This window comes from Mucor mucedo, assembly GCF_025094135.1.
Source record: "Mucor mucedo strain NRRL 3635 chromosome Unknown EV154scaffold_40, whole genome shotgun sequence".
In the NCBI taxonomy this organism is placed as follows: domain Eukaryota; kingdom Fungi; phylum Mucoromycota; class Mucoromycetes; order Mucorales; family Mucoraceae; genus Mucor; species Mucor mucedo.
Window position 1 is genome coordinate 122510 of NW_026252324.1, and position 15219 is coordinate 137728.

Sequence of the window (15219 nt, forward strand, 5' to 3'; positions counted from 1 at the left end):
ATGACGGTGCATTTTGTTGGCGACCATCGATATCCATTCAGTAAGGAATGCTCTTCACATAGGTCTAAAAGATGTTGCATTTTATTTGGAGGTGATATCAGGACAACATCATCGGCAAATAATAGGCAGTTGATATCTTGTAGATTATTGGATTGATGAATTTCACTCAATTGTTGAGGAAGCGAGTTGATAAATATAGAGTATAGATGGGGGCTGAGAACGCTGCCTTGTAGTACTCCAGTGATTGGTTGAAATTTATAGGATTGGTGATTTCCATTGATGACTTGTATGTTGACTTGGTCAAATAAATTTTTCAGAATATTTAGTAGTCTAGGATTGCAGTTTTTGTTGTGCATAGTATTCCAGATTGTATTACGTGGGCATTGATCGTATGCTTTTGCAACGTCAAGTGTAATTACTGCTGGAGGGGTGTTGTTGTTGTTGATTTTAAGTCGATGCATTAATTCATCAAGCACTACGGCGTGATCCATGGCAGACAATTTGGGTTTAAACCCTCCTTGCTGTATGCTGATGAAGTTTGTTTGTTGGTATAAATGATCTTGGATGCAATATTCCATGACTTTTCTGAACGTTGATGTCAGGCTGATAGGTCTATAATTGCTGGGCTGTGTTTGATCACCGGCACCTTTATAAATAGGGACAATTTGGGATTGACGCCATATTGCGGGTGTGTATCCAGTAATCCAGCTTATTCGGAATAGGTGGTTTAGTATTGTTGAGGTAGAGTCGATGATGGGTTTGATCATTTCGGATGTGATGTGATCGCTGCCCGGACTCTTTTTATTGGGAAGCCTTTTAATAGCGTTGTAGATATGATTTTCTGTGAAGGGGCAGTCATGAAAATCATAGGTATTAATAGGTTCTGTTGTATTGGTATTAGTATTGTTAGTAGTATTAGTATTATTAGTAGTATGTATTATATTGTTTTGAGGTTGTGGTAGGTTTCTTCCGTCGAATATACCCTCTAGATACTGTGCCATAGAGTCAACAGCATGTTGTGGGCCTTCTTCAGTTGTATACCTATGTGTGTTTTTGTTTTTTGATTGTATTATTCTTTTAACAATTGGAATGGCAGCAGTGGGATCATCATCCAATTTTTCACAAAATTTATGGTATGCTGCTGTGCGCGCTTGTTTGACTTCTTTCTTTAGATCTCGGTCAGCTGCCTTATACCTACTCCACCATAAACCCGATTGGAACCCAATTGATTTACGCCATCGTGTGTAACAGGCTTGTCTAAAGTTTGCTCGGCCTTGTAGGGATTTATTCCAGAACCATTTCCAGTTTTTCGGCCTGTAATCTGCTTCTGTGATAATAGTATCAAGTGAGTAGTAAATTATATTGTATAGTTCTTCAGTAAAGTATTCGATTGTGTCGATATTTTCTTGTTGATTTTCTATAATGGTGGATGAGATATCTGCGATTGTTGCAAGATATGTTTGGTATGCTGTCAATTTGTTGATCAAGTTTTTTTCTTGGATTTGATTTTTGAAAGTGGTAATATATGCAGTTGCTACATCATGGTCGATGAGTCTGTTGATTTTCCATCTTTTTCTTTGTTGTTGTTTGTTTTCTGATTCGGTTGATTTTAAATTATCCCATATAAATGATAAGGTCATCAATTTATGATCGGATCCAAGGATAGCAAGATCATCACGAATATCGAGGGTGGGTTGTTGTAAGTCTTGTGGGCTAAGAAAATAGTCGACAATGCTATTTTCTGTTGTGTTGTTATGTACCTGAAAATTAATTCGTGTATATTTTTTGTATTGTAGTTTAGCATTCCAGTTAATGATACCGTAGTCGCGTATAATTTTGCATAATTTTGTTCCCCTAGTGTTCCATCGACTATCACCAGTGACTTTACCCATACGTGCATTGAGATCACCACAGATAATGACATTTGATGATAAAGGAATGGATTCTATAATTTGAATTGCTAGGTTATTTTCTAAGGAAGGTGTGGGGGGTAAGTAGAGACAGTATATTTTTAAGTTATCTATTGTGCAGATAATGTAGTATTCGGATTTTGTTGTATCCACATAAAGTTTTTCATATTTTAGATTGGGGTTAATAAATAAGGATATACCCCTTTCATGACGGTAAGAATTAGAGACTGGATGTCCATATTGGTGATATTGAGTCCAGTCAGTTGGTAAATTAGAGGCTGATGGTGGCAGCCAGGTTTCAGTAATAAATAATAGGTCGGTGTTTTTACAGTAGAATATAGTAGAGTCAATGGCTTCCTCGCGGAGTTTACCATTGGCGTTTATGCAGCTTATGTTGAGTTTCCTCTTCATAATGCTTCATCCATTTCTGTTGTTTGTTGTTCTGTTGGTAGATTATTATTTTCAGGGGTACTTTCATCTTTCTTTTCAGTTGGAGAGGGAGTAGCTGTTTTATTGCTGGCAGTAGTATTGTTTGGTGTGGGTGTATTGGTATTATTTTTTTGTTTATTTGTTTGTTGTTCGAATTTTTTATTCCATTCGGTGATAAAATTTTCATGTTGTTCTGTTGTTATTAATTTTTCCTTTACGAAAAATGCTGCTACGGAGCGAGAGATATGGTTGCGGATGAATTGCAATGCACGGACAATGCGTTCATTATGCTTCTTTTCTGCAAGTTTTGTTTTTTCCTCTATACTAATATCATTGTATTGAGGGTCGGAGATGGTTGAGGGGTTAGTTGGATCGTATTTTTCTATATTTGATACTTTTGATTTCAGGAGCGTGTCTATAAGTTCTTGTTTGTAATTGACATGTACTAATAGCGCTACTACATTTCTGGCTGGGTAGTGGATGTCCAAGATACGGCCATTAATGATTCCTAATTTTTTTAAATTGCTGCGCTGTTGCTTTCGGCTAATTCTTGATTTTGCTGGATAATACACATATGTGTATCCTTGGTTGTCGTTGGTAGGGGCAGTAAATGCTCTAATGGCACCTGCAATGTTAATATTTTTTTTGGGTTTAGTAGTATTGTTTTTTAATTTTTTTATGTTATTATTATTATTTTTTGTTTTTTCTTTAGTGTTTGTGTTACGAATTTTATCCTGCATAGTTGAGTTGTATGCATGTGCATATTTGGATGCTGATGATCCCTGGTTGTTGGAGAGAGGGGGGAATTCCTCCATATCTTCTTCCATTGTCGTATCATATTCCCCATTTTGGTGTTGTTGTTGTTGTTGTTGTTGTTGTTGTTGTTGTTGTTGTTGTTGTTGTTGCTGCAGATCGTTTAGCATTTCCTTTTTTGATTGAGCCAAATTCTTTTTTTCGAGGTGTACGCTCCTCTCGTTGGCTGCTTGCATTTGGAGCTTTATTTGTGTGTTTTCTTTTTTAAGTTCTTCCACTTGTTGTTGGAGAGCTTTTACGGTTTCCATTATAGATGCCAAGGTACTTTCGTTGTTGTTGTTGTTTTTGTTGTTTTTTGTTGGCGTTGACTTGCTGCGTGTCATTTCCAAGTTGTCGTCGCTTTCTATTCTAGTGCGTTTATTTTGTTGCGAAGTCTTTTTGGTGGTTGTTGTTATTGGTGCTTCAGGTGTGGGGTAAGGTACATCTATGGGGATTGCTCCCGATGCTTTCGCTTGAGTGATTTCATGCTGCATAGATGAAATTGATATTTTTTGTTGACATGCTGTGCATGAGAACAATGGGTGGGGGTTGCTGGCATTAGTGTTACCAATGTAAATAATTGTACCTTTGTTGATACATTTTGGACACGTAATTGAGCTTTTGTATGTTTCAAAGTTTGCTAATGTTACCCGATCAGCTGGGGGGAGGGTATCCATACCAGAAGCGATCTTCTGTTTAGGAGGTGCCATTGTTGGTTTGATTATTTTTTTTTTTTTTTTGGGTTGGTTTTTTCTGTTTGTTGAGGGTGGGAATGAATCTTCCAAAAGCAATTTAGAATTCCAGGAGGAATGAAAATAGATTTTTGGTTAATTAAAATATGTGGGCGTTTCGATAGGATAGTTTTTGATTGCTGTAGGTAGGTAGATTAAGAATTGTGAGGAATGTGGCTTGGCTTGCAGGAAAAAAGTGTATAAAAGGGCTGATTTTTTCGCGCGCGACCTTACTCGGTATTAACCTCGCGCGGTTGGTTAAGTGGTATAATCTTCGCCTGCCACGCGAAGGGCCGGGGTTCGATTCCCCGACCGCGCATTATTTTTTGTGTTTTATGTGTGGGTAGTGTATGTAGTCTTGCTTGCTCACAGTTTTTTTTATTTTTTTTTTCGCCAAAGGTGCCCCTCAAGTTTGTGATAGTAAAATGACTGCTTGATGTTTAAAGAACAACATATGCTGTAAGTAATTGACTAATGAGCTATAAATATGAAACATCTTTTTTTTTCTATATTTGTAAGAATGTAAATGGATATATCTACCTGTCAATAATTAAATGACAGGTTCAGGAACCACTCATTCTTATTGTTGGAGACATAATTCACAGTGTATATGAAAATTAGATGATTATAACTTTAAGCGATGTTTAGTATATGAACATTGTATTGAATGTAATATTGATGATGCAGATAAAATCAATTGAAAAGAAACTTATATTTAGTGGACAAAGACTGAATTACACTTATGGAATACTTGCAAGATACAGGGCATCTAATTCAATCAACAGAGACAAAAATGGAGTTGTAGAACTTGTTGATCTTTGATTATCACTCTTGAAAAAGAGTGAGTGACGCTAATTTTGTAACCGCTATTTTCTCTTTTTTTTGCAATCTGTAACAAATTCAATAGGATGAATTCTGTGATATCCGTCATTTACCAATAATAATCTTACAATTTGTCAGGTAAATTTTAACAACAGTAGAACAAAAGAGTGATTAAGAGAAAAATCAAAAGTCTAGCATACAAAATAAACCAGTACTTGTATTCTACTGCAATTCAGGCTATTTTTTTTTTTGAGTGTCATTTATGTTTTAGTACGTGTAGTTAAATGGTTTATTGTGTCAAAACTTAAATGTGCCATGTACCGCATAATGTACGACGCAAGGAATATATTAGGTTGGATAGGAGGAATCAATTGGGTACCAACTGCAAAAAAAAAAAAAAAAAAAAAATAACGAGGCATTTTAACACGCGACGAGAACGATGAAGACTGTAATAAGATTTAGGTTGGCGTCTGCACCTTCCACAACAATGCCGATTTTTTTGGCTTTTTACCGCAAAAAAATTGAAAGTGTCATTCATGATGGCTCTTAGTTGTGTGTGCTGGAATGCCTATAAAAAGATGGCTTCTCTGCTTTTTTTTTTTTTTTTGTTTACACTGCAAGTCAAAGATATAATGACAGACAAAAAAGAAAGATGTACATAAAAAAAATATATTTTTATTTTAAAGCTTTGTGGGATTTCTTTTTTTTTAATGAATTAAAAAAAAAAAAAAAAAAAAAAATTATAAGGATTATCAAATTGATATTAAAATTTTTTTTTTTTTATATCAGATTGACCTTTCTGTACATACAAAGTTTAAAAAGTGGGGAGGTGAAATGTGTGAGGGGAGATGAAAGAAGAAAAAAAAAAAAAAAAAAGACTTAAAAAAATAAAAAAATAAAGGGAATATGTGAAAATATTTTCTTATTTTTTGTTCGTCCATGTCATTTTTTTTTTTTTGTGGGGGTTGATGGGTTGTTTGAAGGAGGATTGATTTATTTGGAAGAAGTGTACTTGGTGACAGCCTTGGTACCTTCAGAGACGGCATGCTTGGCGAGTTCTCCAGGAAGAATGAGACGAACAGCGGTTTGGATTTCGCGAGAAGAAATGGTGGAACGCTTGTTGTAGGCAGCTAACTTGGAAGCTTCGGAGGCGATACGTTCAAAGATATCATTGACGAAAGAGTTCAAGATGGACATGGCCTTGTTGGAGATACCAGTATCAGGGTGAACTTGCTTCAACACCTTGTAAATATAAGAAGAATAGGTCTCACGACGAGTGACCTTTCTCTTCTTACCATCAGCCTTGACCTTGGGGGTCTTGGCAGGGGCCTTGGCAGCAACAGTTTCTTTAGGAGCCATTTTTTAATATATTTTTTATTTATGGAGAAACAAAAATAATAATTAAACTTCATTTTTTGTTGGCTCTTTATATACGATTTTTTTTTTTTTTTTTTTTTGTATATGTTTGTGTGACTTGACTTTTTTTTTTTTTTCTCTATTTTTTTTTTTTTTTTTTTTTTTTTTCGCCTCTCGCACGCGCATTGTTGGTCAATATATGTCGTACCTTCCTTTTTTGGTAACACTTAATTTTACACTGAAAATAAAAAAACTTTTTTTTTGTTATTTTTTTAATAATAATGAGCGTGTTCCAACACGTAGAATCACGTAAAATAGGCAAACCACATATAATTCTGCGTTTTTTTTTTTTTTTTTTTTATATTTTTTTTTTTTCAACTGTATATGACACGAAAAAAAAAACAAAGAAAAAAAAAAAAGAACAGTCACACAGGGGCATTTTTTTTTTTTTTTTCGTGTATATATACGGGGCGGTTTTTGCGCAAAGACCCCCCACTCTCTTTGTTTAAAAAATAAATCTATATATATATAAAAATGTCTGGTGGTAAATCTGGTGGAAAGTCTGCTTCTGGCTCCAAGTCTCAAACTCGTTCAGCTAAGGCTGGTCTCCAATTCCCCGTTGGTCGTATCCATCGTCTCTTGCGTCGTGGAAACTATGCCCAACGTGTTGGTGCTGGTGCTCCCGTTTACCTTGCTGCTGTTCTCGAATATCTCGCTGCTGAAATTCTCGAATTAGCCGGTAATGCTGCTCGTGATAACAAGAAGTCTCGTATTATCCCCCGTCATCTTCAATTAGCTATCCGTAACGATGAAGAATTAAACAAGTTGCTTGGTCATGTTACTATTGCTCAAGGTGGTGTTCTTCCCAACATCCATGCCTCTCTTTTACCTACCAAGTCCAAGAAGGCCGGTGCTTCTCAAGAACTTTAAATCAACTAAAACAACACACACACACACACACTCACATACATCCCTTCTTTTTTTTCCCCCTCTTCTTTTTTTTTTTAGCAACAACTAATTTTTCATCATTTATTATTACTTGTACATATACACAAAGTCTTAGTTGCTGTTTATAAACCATTTGAAATCTTTAAGTAATAATAATATTATTCCTTTTTTTTTTTCATTTTAAATTCTTTTTTATTCGTTGGGTATTTGTATAATCTTGTTCTTGTCAAAATCAAACTTGACACGCTTCTTTTTCTTTTTTTTGGCAAGATCCATGACGACAATGGGTTGTGGTTTTTTGTTGGTGACACCACTCATGATCTTGCGTCGAATTAATGATCGTGCCTCACGTGCCTCGCGTTCTTCCCGCACTTTCCAAATCTTGACCTGATCAGCACGTTTTGCTTGTCTTTTTCGTTTTTCAGTGAGAGAAATGGGTTTTGTCACTGGTATATCCTCCTCTTCTTCCTCCCCCTCCTCCATTAACTGTGTCTCCTTTAACTTATGTACGAGCTTGATGGACGTGCTTGTTTTGATTTGAACTGGTGCGGCTGAAGCTGTACGAGTAGATGTTGACGAGCGAGGTGCCTTACGCACAGTGCTTATACTGCTGCTGCTTGTGCTGCTATTGCTGCTGCTACTACTACTACTACTACTACAGGTGCTGGTGCTGTTGCTGCGAGTAGTTGTCACTCGTCGTTTAGGATTGATATTGGTAATAAGCTTGTCAATGAGGGTAGGTTTTTTAAAGGTGGGAGCAGACAGAGACACCTTCATGAGATTAGGTCGATGAGACATTTCTTTTTCGGTAATGAGTTTTACGGGCACGGACAGGGAGCGCACCAAATATCTTGTGATGAAGTGTTGTATTGAAGGAGGAGGATAAAGTCCCTTGACGGTGAGGAATGGAGGTGAAAATAAAGCAGATGGTGAGTTGGTAACGGACGTAGTTAAAAATACTTTTCTTGTGGTTTCGCTGAAAGAAGAATTCTTTTCATTTTCAGCTGTCATTCAAACCAACCTTTTTTTTTTTTTTTTTGTTTTGTTGTCTCTTTTTTTTTTTTTTTTGTTGTGTGTTAAATCAGAAAGGGAGAGTTTTATATTACTCTGTCTCCCCCCCCCCACAAGTTTATTTTTTAATGAAAGAAAAAAAAAAAAAAAAAAAAAGAGAAATGTGACCACTTTCACGAGTAATTTATTTTATTTTGAGAAAAAATAAAAGGTTTATTTACAGAATGCTAAAAGGGTAATTAAAAGATATAAAAGAAAAAAAAAAGAAGATTTATCCACCGAAACCATAGAGGGTACGGCCTTGTCTCTTAAGAGCATAGACGACATCCAAAGAGGTAACAGTCTTTCTCTTGGCATGTTCAGTATAAGTAACGGCATCACGAATAACGTTTTCGAGGAAGACCTTGAGGACACCACGGGTCTCTTCATAAATGAGACCAGAGATACGCTTCACACCACCACGACGAGCGAGACGACGAATAGCAGGCTTAGTGATACCTTGAATGTTGTCACGAAGAATCTTTCTGTGACGCTTAGCTCCTCCCTTTCCGAGTCCTTTTCCACCTTTTCCACGACCAGTCATTTTTTATATATATGTATTAAAAGTGAAAAATTCTTTTTTTTAGAAAAACCCAAAATTTATGCCCCTTTATATATTCCCTTTTTTTTTTTCTTTTTTTTTAAAGCACCGCTTTTTTTTTTTTTTTTTTTTAATCAATGTACATCCCCCAGGGTGGAGGGGGATTTTTTTTTTTTTTTGAAAAAAAAAAATTACGTACCCGCGTTCCCCGCGACGATACTATACAAAAAAAAAAACTATATCTTTTTTTTTTTGTAGAATGTAGTTTTTTCTTTAATATGATTTTTTTTTTTTTTTTTTTTTTCATTCTTCCCAGTGAATCATTCCCTTAATTGTCTTCTTTTATTGTGATTAAAAAAAAAAATTTTTTTTTTTTCCTTTTCTCTTTTCAAACCATCCCTCCCTTTTCAATCGCGCTATAAAAATGTATACATTTTTTTTTTTTAATAATTTTTTTTTTTTCATGAAAAAAAAAAAAAAGTGACTTTTTCTTCAAATTAATATAAATAGTGGTGCCCTTTTCCCCATTTCATTTTTTTTTTTTTTTTGTTCCCCCCCCCCTTTTTTTTTAAACTTAAATATGGCTCGTACTAAGCAAACAGCTCGTAAGTCTACCGGTGGTAAAGCTCCCCGTAAGCAATTAGCCACTAAGGCTGCCCGTAAATCCGCCCCTTCCACCGGTGGTGTCAAGAAGCCTCATCGTTACAGACCCGGTACCGTTGCTCTTCGTGAGATTCGTCGTTATCAAAAGTCCACTGAGCTTTTGATCCGTAAGCTCCCTTTCCAACGTCTTGTTCGTGAAATCGCTCAAGATTTCAAGACCGATTTGCGTTTCCAATCTTCTGCTATTGGTGCCCTTCAAGAAGCCTCCGAAGCCTACTTGGTCTCTCTCTTTGAAGATACCAACTTGGCCGCCATCCATGCTAAGCGTGTCACCATTCAACCCAAGGATATCCAATTAGCTCGTCGTCTCCGTGGTGAACGTTCTTAATTTCTCTCTCTCTCTCTTCTTTCTTTGTTTCTCTCTCTCTCATAATTATGCATTTTTTTTAAAATAATATACAAAACGATTTTTTATTTTTTACAAAAAAAATCAAAAATGCTTTTATACACACTTTTTTTGTACAGTTTTTTTCTCTCTCTCACTTATAAAAAATAAATCTTTTTTTTTTATATATATATATTTATATGTCTCATATTAAAAAAAAAAAGGGGGGGAAGTGGAATGTTTATGTTTACTGTGCCACAACATGCAAGGGCATCATGCAACTTTTTTTTTTTTTTTTTTTTCTTTTGTAAAATCACTCATATCACGATTTTCAGGCGCTCTCCCCATACCTGGACTGACCAAGGACCGGGTATAAAGAATAAAAAGTTTTAAAAAAAAAATCTTTATGTGAATAAGCCTGTATATATGTTCTTTACTTTTCGTTCGCAAGACAGACTCTATATTATAGCACACAAGTACCTTCCTTTTTGAGCATGTTACTCTCGAGCGATGGCAACTGGGAGAAGCATCCTTTTGATTTGGATGCAACACCTTCTAGAACTTTATATTCGTTGTATCGCTTCTTATTTGTTATGTATACTAACTTGTTTAGCTCATACAATTGAGTGCCGCTGTTCTGTTGACATTGTCGCATCAAAGTCAACGATAGTTGATTCATAAATTCTTTTATCATCATTCACAGTATGCTTAAATTTTGTTCTGAGCAGAAGCCAAACAAAGCATGGATAAAATTTTACAGCAGTTCATCAAAATGGGGGAGTTTTATTCGTAAAATTCTATAAGATTTAGAAAATATCAAATTTATTTTTAAGACCCCATGCCTAAATCTAAACACAGGATGTTTGACCTTTTTTTTTTTTTCAAGGTAAGAGAATTGGATCCGCCTCTTCGATAATTAAAAATTGAATCAGTAACATTATCAGTTGATAATTTACCAAAGATTTCAGTGTTTTGGGTAAAAGGCTCACTGATCATAAATGGTATCTATATGAATCCATTTCTCTTATATATATATATTGAACCTCTCTCAAGTTATCTAAGGAGACCTAATTTATCCCTCCAAAAAAAAAAGTAATTTATATTCATTCTAATAACACACTACATCTGATCGCAACCCGACAGTATCTGTAATCGTGACTTACTACAACAACTACCCTTTAAATCGTCCTTTCTCTATACTCTCTCTCTCAACTTTTATCACAGCTACCAAGTTAATTGTCCCTGATTGCCCAGTTACCATCATTACAAAGCTAATTTTTTATTTATTTTATTGTAGCATACCGCAAAAACAAGTGTAAACAAAAATAATGCATCACTTTTTGCTTTTTATCTTCCATTTTATCAAATACCCTTCTTGACAAGCAACTTGGCAGTCAATTGATTCAATGTCTTTTTACACCCTGTACCATGAGAGCATTCTGTGGAAATACTATATTTACTTCCATGTTGCCAACAAATCGTATGTGCTTGCTTCATCTCCACCACCTGAAGTATATCAAAGCTCCCCTTTGTCTCCTCTTCTCCCGTCATGGGACGAGGTAATAATTGACTTAAATCCATAAAACTGTACTCGTATTTTTTGGGTTCTTCTTGTTTTTTATCCAAGACTTCCACAAGCGTATCCAATTGATAATAAAGCGCTTCCTGTTGCAAGTCTTGTAAACGCACATTGTTTCCACCACCTATATACCCCGTACGAAGGTACTGCAAGAGATACTCAAAGAGCATGCCACATCGGTCAATAAAGATCTCTTCATCATCGATGGTGCTTGTCTCCTTCATATCACCTTCCAGAAGATTGCGAAAGTAGGCGGATGTTTCCACCAGTTTGGATCGACTTGTATGGAAACTCTGTCCTCCTACATTGAGTTTAACTATATCGCTTTGTGTAGTATTCATTTATGAAAAAAAGAAGAGAAAGACAGAGAAAAGCAATTTTTTTTTTTAAAATCTTATATATATCACCATGTGCAAAAGAAGGATTTATGTGTGTGAGTGATTAAAAGAGAGCAACAACAATATATCACCGTGTGCAAAAGAAGGATATACGTGTGTGTGATTAAAAATTACTTCTTGCGTACGAGCAACTTTTCGCACGGTGTGTTTGACCATTGCGAATTGATACTTCCCCCACAGGCAGGAGGACAATTTGCGATAGAGCCATGTACAGAGCAATTCCAAGTGATGTACGGGTACGAAACGACCGTGATTAAATCGTAGGTATCACAAATGGTCTTTGTGATGCTACCAGCATTGGATGACAACATGGATAGATCCTTCAAGTCTGCGAAATCAATTAACTTATACTCCTTCTTTCTGTCTGAGAGCGGGTTCTTGATCATGTCGTCCAACTTGTTGACGAGATCATCCAGTTGGTAAAAAATAGCTTCTACACGTAGAGCCTCTAAACGATCCGTGTGATTGATACGACCATCACGTAAATATTGTAAAATGTGGGTAAAGAGTTGACCACTGCGATCGATAAAGATTTCTTCCTTTGTCTCTGCCTTGAAGAGATCGGTCCTAAAATAGGGAGAGACACGAAGTGTACCATAAGAAGTATAAAAGCGCGTACCACCTACGTTCAATCGAACGATTCGACCGTTGATTCTTGCTACTTGTTCATTGTACAATTTTGTCTCTTCACTCATAACCATTATTTTATATATGTATGTGTGTGGGGGAAAAGAAAAAAGAGAGAGAGAGAGAGAGAGAAAAAAAATTCTTTTTTATATATCATAAAAAAAGAGGATGATTTATTTATTGAGGACGATCTGAATAAGGATTAACGGATATTGAAGGATCATATTGCTGGTAAAAGCCTTGACCTCGATTACCCATGACAGGAGGTTCATGATGACTTGAGTTAGACGAAGAAAATCGACCTCTCTTTCTGATTTCTTCAAAATTTGCACCACTACCGGGTACACCACTTTGTTGACGTTTAAACCCTGCAGTGACAGGAGCTCGATTTTGATCATCTGTTTTCCATTCGGGACGATATTGAGCTTCAGGTTCCTCCACCGTCATACAGGGACGCACGGGTTGACCACCAAATCCACCCACGGGAGCGGTCATCAGATTATCCTTTTCTTCATCCGAGAGTTCGGCTAAAGGGATAATGGAGTCACCACGGTCGTAATTAAAGTGTTTCTTGGGTCCAAATCCAAAGGCCCAATTCACCTTGACAGGGACATCATCCACCATCAGTCCTACGCTACCGTATTTGGCTGCTTCGGTCGAGGCACGCGTCAGGAATTTCAGAAAGGCGTTATGGCGGCCCTTGAGTTTCTTGGATACAATCACGCTGGCTAATTCGCCGTACTTTGAGAACAAGTGAGATACATCTTCCTTTTCATAGTGGTCTGGGATAGGTCCAACAAACAACGTACGTGTCAGCACTACATAACATAGGATTTTTTTTTTTTTTTTTTTTTTAGTCTTTTTAAGTCTTTTCTGTATTTTATATTTTTTTTTTTATACCTTTGATGCATCCAGCAGGTAAGGATGGGTCATGGACAGGATCAGCTCCCTTGGAGTTGGATCGAGAAGCATGTTGTTGATAAGATGGTTGATATGATGATTGATATGAAGATGTCTGATATGATGATGGCTGATACGCCTGTTGTTGCTGTTGTTGGTTGTGGTGGTGATGTTGTTGTTGTTGATATGGCTGCTGTTGCTGTTGATATGGAGGGGCAGTGTATGGTGATCGACTGGGTTGTTGTTGTTGTTGTTGTTGTTGTGGTGGTGGTGGTTGAAAAGAAGTACGAGGATCACCAATGGATTGACGTTGTAACCAAGGATCTACCACGGGAGCCATCTGTTGGGTATCCGTAGCATTACCCCACCTCGATTTTCTCTCGCCTGTACCAGTAGCGCGTGGGATAGAAGGACCTTGGGGAGGTCTTTGACGAGGATCATTTCGAATACGAGGATCACTGACAGTAGGAGCAACAACGGGAGCTGGTACGGTTGTCATGGGTACGGTTGTGGTGGTGGTGTTGGTGGTAATGGGAGGGATAGATGCAGTAGTAGGTGTAGAGACCAATCCACCTAATAATTTGGCAAGGGCAGGAGGAAGAATATCCGTAGCAGGATCTAAAGAGGCTGTTGTTGTCGTTGTTGTTGTTGTTGGAGCAGGAAGTGAGGGAGTCGTGACCAAGCCAGGAATATTCAGATTGGCTAAACTTCCATTTCCAATGTTACTAAGAGTTGCCAAGAGTAAAGCCGTATCTACCGGTGGGGTCACTATATAGATTTTTTTTTTTTTTTGGAAAGGGGAGGTTGGTTTCAATAACTGGTTTCAAACATTCTCAAAATAAAATATATCTCCTCTTGGGAGAAGTAAAAAAAGTAAAAAAAAAAAAAAAAAGTTTTTTTTTTTTTTATGATAATAAATGAAATAATAACCTTTTTCTTGTTGTTGTTCTGCCGTGGCCTTGAAAGAACTATTCAAAAAGGATCGTTTGACGTATTGAACCATCTCTTTGGAATAAACGTTTCCCTGCTCCCAGAAATCGAGTGTCTTTTTGACTTTATCCTAATTTATTTTACCAGATAAGAAAAACCATAAACAATATAAACTTTTTTTTTTTTTAATGATAAAAAAAAAAAAAAAAACCTCCTCCTCCTCCTACTCCTCTTCCTCCTCCATGTAGTGTAAGCGTAGTGTAGTGATGTTTGCGTGGTGTAGTGTGTGTAGCGACGGCAGACGGAAACCCCAAAGGATAGATCAAAACTTGTACACACAAAAAAAGAAAGAAAGAAAGAAAGAAAAAAAAAAAAAGAAAAGCAGAGAGAACATCCCATAGAAAGAGACACCTTTGAGCCTCTTCCTTTTTAGATAAAAGGAGGACTTCTTTTTTATAATTTTGATTTAAAACCTTTTTCGCTTTATTCCATAACAATATTTTTCTTACCAATATCCTCTCTTGCTTTTTTTTTTTTTTTTTTTTTTTTTTGTGTGTGTTTGTGTATAGGCTTGAAGGTTGTCGCAGAAGATTTCAGAAGCAAAAGAGAGAGAGAGAGAGAGAGAGAGAGAGAGGGGAGAGAAAAAAAAGGGCAAGAAAGCCAAATAGTAGAAGAGTATAAAAAAAAGGGGGGGAAGGGAGGGCGAGATAGACTAAAAAAAAAAAAGAAAAAGAAAGTAATTACCTTATCCTTGGGTGAACATGGTTCAAAACAACCAATCAATGCATCATCCTTCAACACAATGGCAAATCGTTTAAGATAGCCGTCGGCTTCATGGGGTCCTTCGTTATTCTCTTCTCGCTTTCTTTGTTGTTTATGAACAGCACGTGAAATAGCATCAATCACATACAAACCTGCTAACCGATAGTCGGGGGGTGCTGTCTCGATGAACCGTGTAATGCATTGAATGATGTAATTGTGGTGCTATACAAAAAAAAAAAACACATACACACACACACATTAGCCTCTTTTTTTTTTCTTTTTTTTTCTCACACACTACAAACTACTGTACCTTGGGATGCGCTGTGGCTAACGATTGAAGTCCAGTAATCTTGCTAGCAGATACCGGTAATTTGCTTTCAAGTATTGCTTTTAACTCTTTATCAAAAAGTGTTCTATCCCAATTATCTGTCATTTTGTTGTTTATCAATTAAAAAA

General features: G+C 36.5%; 9 protein-coding genes and 1 non-coding gene across 10 annotated transcripts; 3 read left to right on the top strand and 7 right to left on the bottom strand.

Annotated features, from left to right (window-relative positions):
* Window positions 1-3356: 3356 nt before the first annotated feature.
* Window positions 3357-3841, bottom strand: EV154DRAFT_480942 (uncharacterized protein; the record flags this gene model as incomplete). Its single annotated transcript, XM_051598360.1, has 2 exons — window positions 3357-3500; window positions 3575-3841. The coding sequence occupies 2 exons, from the start codon at window positions 3839-3841 to the stop codon at window positions 3357-3359; spliced, it is 411 nt and encodes a 136-aa protein (XP_051458153.1).
* Window positions 3842-4110: 269 nt separating this feature from the next.
* EV154DRAFT_t57 lies at window positions 4111-4181 on the top strand. The gene has a single exon. It is a non-coding gene; the product is annotated as a tRNA-Gly (tRNA).
* A 1361-nt stretch (window positions 4182-5542) lies between these two features.
* On the bottom strand, window positions 5543-5905 carry EV154DRAFT_507085 (histone-fold-containing protein). Its single transcript, XM_051601360.1, has one exon. The coding sequence runs from the start codon at window positions 5879-5881 to the stop codon at window positions 5678-5680; it is 204 nt and encodes a 67-aa protein (XP_051458154.1). The 5' UTR covers window positions 5882-5905; the 3' UTR covers window positions 5543-5677.
* Window positions 5906-6163: 258 nt separating this feature from the next.
* EV154DRAFT_507088 (histone H2A) lies at window positions 6164-6972 on the top strand (the record flags this gene model as incomplete). The annotated part of the gene is made up of 2 exons (XM_051601361.1): window positions 6164-6207; window positions 6571-6972. The coding sequence occupies exon 2, from the start codon at window positions 6575-6577 to the stop codon at window positions 6968-6970; it is 396 nt and encodes a 131-aa protein (XP_051458155.1). The 5' UTR covers window positions 6164-6207; window positions 6571-6574.
* A 181-nt stretch (window positions 6973-7153) lies between these two features.
* Window positions 7154-7712, bottom strand: EV154DRAFT_507091 (uncharacterized protein). The gene has a single exon (XM_051601362.1). It carries the CDS (start codon window positions 7469-7471, stop codon window positions 7181-7183), a length of 291 nt encoding a protein of 96 aa, XP_051458156.1. The 5' UTR covers window positions 7472-7712; the 3' UTR covers window positions 7154-7180.
* Window positions 7713-8109: 397 nt separating this feature from the next.
* Window positions 8110-8620, bottom strand: EV154DRAFT_215668 (uncharacterized protein). The gene has a single exon (XM_051594397.1). The coding sequence runs from the start codon at window positions 8580-8582 to the stop codon at window positions 8271-8273; it is 312 nt and encodes a 103-aa protein (XP_051458157.1). The 5' UTR covers window positions 8583-8620; the 3' UTR covers window positions 8110-8270.
* Window positions 8621-9060: 440 nt separating this feature from the next.
* Window positions 9061-9570, top strand: EV154DRAFT_507093 (histone H3; the record flags this gene model as incomplete). Its single annotated transcript, XM_051601363.1, has 1 exon — window positions 9061-9570. Exon 1 carries the CDS (start codon window positions 9160-9162, stop codon window positions 9568-9570), a length of 411 nt encoding a protein of 136 aa, XP_051458158.1. The 5' UTR covers window positions 9061-9159.
* A 1617-nt stretch (window positions 9571-11187) lies between these two features.
* On the bottom strand, window positions 11188-11466 carry EV154DRAFT_396818 (BTB/POZ protein; the record flags this gene model as incomplete). The annotated part of the gene is made up of 1 exon (XM_051595195.1): window positions 11188-11466. A coding segment is annotated over one exon (279 nt), but the record flags the coding sequence as incomplete, so codon positions are not given.
* Window positions 11467-11654: 188 nt separating this feature from the next.
* EV154DRAFT_563010 (BTB/POZ protein) lies at window positions 11655-12245 on the bottom strand (the record flags this gene model as incomplete). Its single annotated transcript, XM_051605756.1, has 1 exon — window positions 11655-12245. One exon carries the CDS (start codon window positions 12243-12245, stop codon window positions 11655-11657), a length of 591 nt encoding a protein of 196 aa, XP_051458160.1.
* Window positions 12246-12348: 103 nt separating this feature from the next.
* EV154DRAFT_563011 (uncharacterized protein) lies at window positions 12349-15196 on the bottom strand (the record flags this gene model as incomplete). The annotated part of the gene is made up of 5 exons (XM_051605757.1): window positions 12349-12989; window positions 13072-13839; window positions 14002-14131; window positions 14746-14985; window positions 15074-15196. 5 exons carry the CDS (start codon window positions 15194-15196, stop codon window positions 12349-12351), a joined length of 1902 nt encoding a protein of 633 aa, XP_051458161.1.
* Window positions 15197-15219: the final 23 nt, after the last annotated feature.